General features: G+C 39.3%; 1 protein-coding gene across 1 annotated transcript; it reads right to left on the bottom strand.

Annotated features, from left to right (window-relative positions):
• Positions 1–377: 377 nt before the first annotated feature.
• Positions 378–2,500, bottom strand: LOC143127397 (interleukin-8-like). Its single transcript, XM_076288872.1, has 3 exons — positions 2,365–2,500; positions 1,104–1,239; positions 378–901 (listed from the first exon to the last, which is right to left on the bottom strand). Exons 1-3 carry the CDS (start codon positions 2,417–2,419, stop codon positions 796–798), a joined length of 297 nt encoding a protein of 98 aa, XP_076144987.1. The 5' UTR covers positions 2,420–2,500; the 3' UTR covers positions 378–795.
• Between the last annotated feature and the right edge of the window lie 3,836 nt (positions 2,501–6,336).

Genomic DNA, 6,336 nt, shown 5'->3' with positions numbered 1-6,336 from the left:
TGTAAATAATTACAATAAATGAGTGAGAATTAGATTTGATATATGCGCACATTGTTTCTCTCCCACATTAGGCTGATATATCTCCCAAATCAAAGAATTCTCTGTGCCCGCCTCAGTAGGCTACCCTACAGTTTTAACTCATATGACACCTTTTCCATATTGTATGCAGAGGATAAGACGTTGACTGAAATTATCTATTAAAGACGTTATAAAAACAGTTTTTCTGCTCAAGTTTTAAACATGGTTCAAAGAATGTTCCGTGGACATTCCTGGAACCAAAGATTTGACCATGAAGGACTTTCCGGCGCTGTCAAAAAAACTTTAAGGGAAAGACTTTAAGGGAAGCTTACCATATAAGAGAGAATCAAATATTCATGTACAATATAAAGTCTGAGTTTTATTGTCCTTGAACAAAATACCAAACTTTTCTGAGAGACATCACATGCAAAAAATGTTACAGCATCCTGCTTGTGTGGGAAAAACACAACATATAAAGAAAACATTAATAAGAGTAAAGCAAAATGTTACAAATCTTGTCCACAAAAAGGTAGATTGGCTCAAGACAAAATGGGTTGCAACCAAGATGACACTGAACTGGTAATTGCCTCATGAGCTTAAAGAGCCATCTGTGCTTAGTGCTTGCCTTACATCTTACTATACTTGTTATGTAAGATAGATAAAATAATTGTGTGTGTCCTGTCTTCAAGAGCAATTCAGCTGTTGTTTACTGAGGTGATGTTAGACGGCGACGGTGTACAGCTCCAGGAGAAAGGAAACAACTCCTTTGTCCCACACTCAACCCCGCTGCAGGGCCTCCTTCTCTATCACATAGCGGACAAGCCTCCTGACCCACGTTGCGCTAGGGTTGAGACAGATCTTCTCACCGGTCACCAAACGGGCACTGATGGGGGGGGGGGGGGGAACACACACAGTGTTTTTTTTAAAGATGATGACACTTTTATTGAAAACAGCTTGCAATACTCTCAGTAAGCATTTTTTATTACGAACAATCTATTATCCTAAACATTATTGCAAGCCCTTATCTAGCCCTATGCAGCCAAAAGGAAAATGTGCAATTACGTAGTTGTTTGTAAAGTGCTTACACAATCTCGGTGCTGCTGCAGTGCGGGCCTCGGGGAAGGATCTCGACACTCCGCAGCCTCTCCTGCGGGATGACCCGAGACTCAAACTCAAAGCAGAGACAGTGGCTGTTGTAGCCTTTCCCCAAGGCCGGCATGCCTTAGAGGGCAAGCAAAACATTTTAATTGAGATTCGGAAACGGTCATGTTAACATTTTGTTTTCACCATCATCATCATGGCCATTAGCTTAAAAAATAACAGTTTGTGGAATCAAGAAACAACTCACACACACACACAGAGACACACAAACACACACACAGACACACACACATACACACACACAGTACTGCCAATACACAGACAAACGACACACACACATGTTGACACTCAATCAGAGATGGGAAGTAACAAAGTACAAATACTTAAGTACTGTACTGTAGCATTTTCAGGTATCTGTACTTTACTTGAGTATTTCTTTCTCTTTTTACTTTACTTTATTTTTTACTTCACTCCCCTACATTTTCAAATAGATATCTATACTTTCTACTCCTTACATTTTCTAAATTGGCTTGTAACTTTTGTGTTGCATTTGAGACGGGTTAGCAATCATTTTTATTTAAGGTCATTGTGTACTTTCCCAACAACAAGGCTGATTTCAATCTAAATGGATGGGGCAACAATTGTGATGCAAAAAGGGGGTTGACTTTGCTACTGTACGGGTGCTACCTGAGGGGCAGCGCCAAAACAATGCTAGATAATGAAGCTTCTTTGTCGAATTTACTTCGAACATCAAAACATCCTATTCTTTGTTTTCTTTTCCTCAAACATTTGTGGGAAAATATTTGGACATTTTCCTAGGCATATTATGCCTGCAAGATGTTTGTTCATCCTTACCTTATAGGCCTAGTAGGCAACACTGCTTGCTTGATGTTTTTAAATTAAATGCCACAGTGAAAATGTTGTTAAGGAGCTACATTTGTTAAATTGGAATATCATTTTAAGCTACAGTCTGCTTCTTTTAACAGAAACAACTGGTAAAATAGTCCTTCAAAACGGCTAGGATATTTTATCAGTACATTGATCAGAGCCTGTACTTTGACTTGAGTTAGGAAGTTGAATCACTACTTATAGAGTCTTTTTTACAAAAGTATCTGTACATCTACTTGAGTATGGAAAGAGGGTACTTTTACCATCTCTGCACACAACACACAAAACAGCCATTAACATAAACATACCTCTGTAGGTGGCATACAGTAAGATGGAAAGTGTGGTCTTACTACTTACCACTTGTGGAAATGATCAACAATCCAGTCAACGCAAGAAGCAGGATAACCTTCATCTTACAGTAAGTAAAGCACTGAGAGGATGATTGGAAACTTACAACACAATCTCTAATATATCTCAGCAGACTGTGAGTAGTACAATGCCTCTTTCACAGCCTATATACACAACAGTCATATGATCAGAATGACATAGCATATTTATTTTTTTTACAAAAAGTCCCATTTGGTTGTGTGTGTGATGTTTTTGTGTTTTGTCTTTCACTATTGGCATGTGAGTTTGGTGTGGTGGTAGAGGACATATGAGTATGCACGTGTGTGTGTGTGTGTTTGTGTGTGTGTGTTTGTGTGCGTGAAGCTAACAAAGTTTCAGTTGCAAAATTACACATCTTGATCAGAAGGCAGTCATGAGGCTAAAAGTCCATCGCTCTCCACAAGGTTGGCCATGGGTTGTATGTTTCTTTTAATGACAAGAAATCTTTGAAACAATATACTGTCTGAGCCAATGTTAACAGACAAAGCCCCAAATAGTTATTTGTTCTAAACCCAGAAATGGGAAGAGGAACTGTGTTGATCTTGTGCAATCATGTAACACACAGTCTCCACAGGGTTTAAGTGCAGCATTTCATCATAGGTCGAAGTCAAAACAAATAGTTTCTAAATATTTTATTATTTTTTGATTGGTTGACCTTACCAAATTTCCCTCACGGGATCAAAAGAGTATATACACTTATACTTTCAACAAACTTCTGCTCAAACCTCAGGTTTCTTTGTTTCACTTTAAACGTTTAATTGTTTTTTAGCTCAGTGAAATCCTCACAATATTCTTTTGTTTCATCTCACTTCTGTAAGAAATGCAGGAACATGTGATCATTGTTTAATGTCTATGCCAGTATTCCCTATTGATGTGTATAGGGTCATTCCGTGCCAAATCAACAGATTTTATAAACTTTTCCTGCCTGACCATCTTGGATTTGCTTCATACTTTAGGTCAATAATGGTATTATACCCAGCAACTTCTGTACAACATTTTAAGCTTATATCTACTTTATTGTCTGAGATATGGAAGCTTAAAAAACAGGCTCATGAGTCTGAAAAAATGCTGTTTTTTAAATTACTAAGTTCCTTCAGTCATTACTTTTGAACGATTCATGCTAGATTCTTGAAATTTTCAGGGAGTAATCTTCTTTGTTAATTGTCTTCAACTTTATGAAATTTATGAAAATTGTAAGTATGTTTTGACTTCAATATCTTCACAATGAATCCCATCAGAAGTTTTGAATTTATTTATGTAATACTACTGTTTTAGTACTTCCTTACCAACTAGGTTGCATGTCTAAAATAAATGAAATATTTAATTTATAAAGCATCAAACAGGAAAAAAATAACTTAATACCTAATTTTCAAGTGCATATTCACCATGTATGACAAAGTCTACCACAAAAACAGTCATTGCATTGGAAATTATATGTTTTCATTAGTACATGCTCAAACTATTGTGTATGACTCAAACTATATCAATTAAGGTATCATACATGGTTTTCATGGCTGAGGGTGATTGATTTTTTCCAGGCTTCCTATGGACATTTGTTTACTTATACAGTATGTGCTGATTTGGTTATATAGCCATGTATTTTGGCTCCTTATTTCCTTGTCTCCACCCCTCACCTGAATCTACTTATTGGCATAATCATTGTCTCACCTGTTCCTTTTCATGTTTATTAAGAGCCACTTTCTGTGGGGTATACTACGAAGCACGTTAGACATACAGTATCTAGGCTATGTAGACATATCGAGGCTTCACAAAGCCTTGACTCAGGGGTATACGTTAAGTGATACTACGATAGCAGTTATCATGGGCGGATTATGAACTTTCGGGCCCCTGGGGCCAGATGTATCAAGGGCCCCCCACTTATTGTCGTATATGTAGGAGGGGGGGTTTGGGGGTCCTCCCCCAGAAAATTTTTAATTTGTTTGATGTGATTTCCTGTATTCTGGTGCATTTTGGGGATGGCCAATACTAAATTCAATCAGATTCATAGCCTACATCTTGATTTGTTGATATTGAGGCAATGATTCCATGCAAAGGCTTGGGCTTCAGGGCCCCCTGACCTCTTGGGCCCCTGGGCCTGGGTCCGGTAGGCCCGTGCAGTAATCCATCCCTGGCAGTTATGTGATATATTTGTCAAACTAGGCTTTCAGCTCAGATCTGTGCGCGTTCTCGGTGTTTGGATGACGTTGGCCATTCGTGAAACGTGGAGACGCACAAGACCGCCTATATTAAAAAACAATTACTTCCGCATTTATGAGCGATAGTGTAATCTACACTGCAGTCATTTTTAGTGTCTAGCCTATAACATCAAATAAATCGATTGTCATCAGATGTTGTATGGTATGCACGTCCATAGTGGCATATTTGCACGCACAACAGTATTAAAGCCCATTTGAGATCCAAAATGTTTGTAGAGGCGGAGCTCCACCTGTATAGCCTGGAAAATCCAGACCCTGATAATCTAGAAAGATTAAGGGTCTGGCCAAGAACAATGTAATGGCCCAACTTGAGGGGTGGCAACAAGCATGCATTTAAAAATCTCACTGCACACAATTGGATAACACTAGATCATGTTTACTCTGAATGATTTCGGACTTCGACGCAATCAGATAACACTACGACCAATGTGTACTGTCCTCCAACGTTGCAGCGCTGTCTTCATCAGTTTAGCTGGTTCCCCGGAATGTTGAGGTAAAAGTAACGTGCATCATTGCTCTTTGCCGGAGTGTCTCGCAGAGACAATTCCATTATGCTCTTGCGAGAACTCTGGATTTCCAGGATACCACCTGTAAGATATATGACAGAATCATACACGTGAAATAACTTAGTTTTTCAAGACAATTGATTGGTCAGTGGGCGGTAGATTACACGATTTGAGCTATAATTTAGCACATAACCTCCTCCCGACCAGCAGGGATGGATTACTGAATGGGCCTAGCGGGCCCAGGCCCAGGGGCCCAAGGGCTTAGGGGGCCCTGAAGTTCAAGCCTCTGTTTTGATGAATGAAAACATGTTCTATCATAGTAGCTCGTTCTTCTTACTCCTCCTCCACCTTGCATACGCACTCATCCTCGTCCTCTCACATAGTTTCTTCTATCCATTTTCTAGCTTTCTCATTCCCACCTTTAATAACCTGTTTGCTCTCTGAACTGGCTAATATTAGTTGTGTCACATCATTTGAAACATGCTATCTTTATTGGTTATTGTTATATGTCTTAGAGACCTTTATGGTTTCAAAGTTGCAAGGTCCTTTTTGTAATTAGCTTTGCCAAGGAGGTTAGGTTTACATTATCAGTCAAAATCAGCAGATTTCGAGTCTGGAATATCTGTTGGTCAAGGTCTTGCCCTTATCCCTGCTTTGATGAAGCTTTCTGCTGGGAGATTCTGTGCTCCTTGGGCCCCTTGTCTTATTTTTTTCTTACTCTCAAAAAAATGTACATTGTACATTGGATAGTAGATTTTACTCTTGTGTGTGTTTGGTTTAACATGTATGTGTAATGTCTTTGGCAGAACACCTCAGCAAACACATGACATTGCAGCGACGTTGTCAGAGAGTGAAAGTCACCGCAACATTACCTTCTGGTCACATCTTTGCAGCGTCGCAGCAATGTTGTACAGAGTTGTTATCATTTGGTACCGCAAGTAACGTGGCAGTGACATGCCCTTATTGTGTGTTGCCTGTGCAGGTTAGCGTTAGACTATCTCTTGTTGCATCCTACTTTCATTTTCATTGTGAGATAGTAACTGAGAAACCGTTTAATACTTGTTACTTTCGAAATACTACAGCTCACTCCAAGTTGCATATGCATGCTGCACGTGAAAATGATCTTCTACCCCCATTGCCCGCATTAGCCAATGAAAGAAAATACACAGAAAAACAAGCGAATCAGAAAGAGCCCTTCCCAATGACGCCGAAGAGAAACT

The sequence above is a fragment of the Alosa pseudoharengus genome, unplaced genomic scaffold, assembly GCF_046254945.1.
Source record: "Alosa pseudoharengus isolate Yale_2024_CS ecotype anadromous, Long Island Sound unplaced genomic scaffold, YU_APseudo_1.1 YU_APseudo_1.1_scf_17, whole genome shotgun sequence".
Classification (NCBI taxonomy): Eukaryota; Metazoa; Chordata; class Actinopteri; order Clupeiformes; family Clupeidae; genus Alosa; species Alosa pseudoharengus.
This window is presented reverse-complemented; position numbering and strand designations above follow the sequence as displayed.

Bases quoted from the DNA above. Each gene is read 5' to 3' on its own strand.
- LOC143127397 (XM_076288872.1), bottom strand. From the start codon at position 2,419: ATGAAGGTTATCCTGCTTCTTGCGTTGACTGGATTGTTGATCATTTCC. The intron at 1,240-2,364 runs GTAAGTAGTAAG...TTGCCCTCTAAG, and splicing joins GTTGATCATTTCCACAAGTG to GCATGCCGGCCTTGGGGAAA. The intron at 902-1,103 runs GTAAGCACTTTA...CCCCCCCATCAG, and splicing joins TGCAGCAGCACCGAGATTGT to TGCCCGTTTGGTGACCGGTG.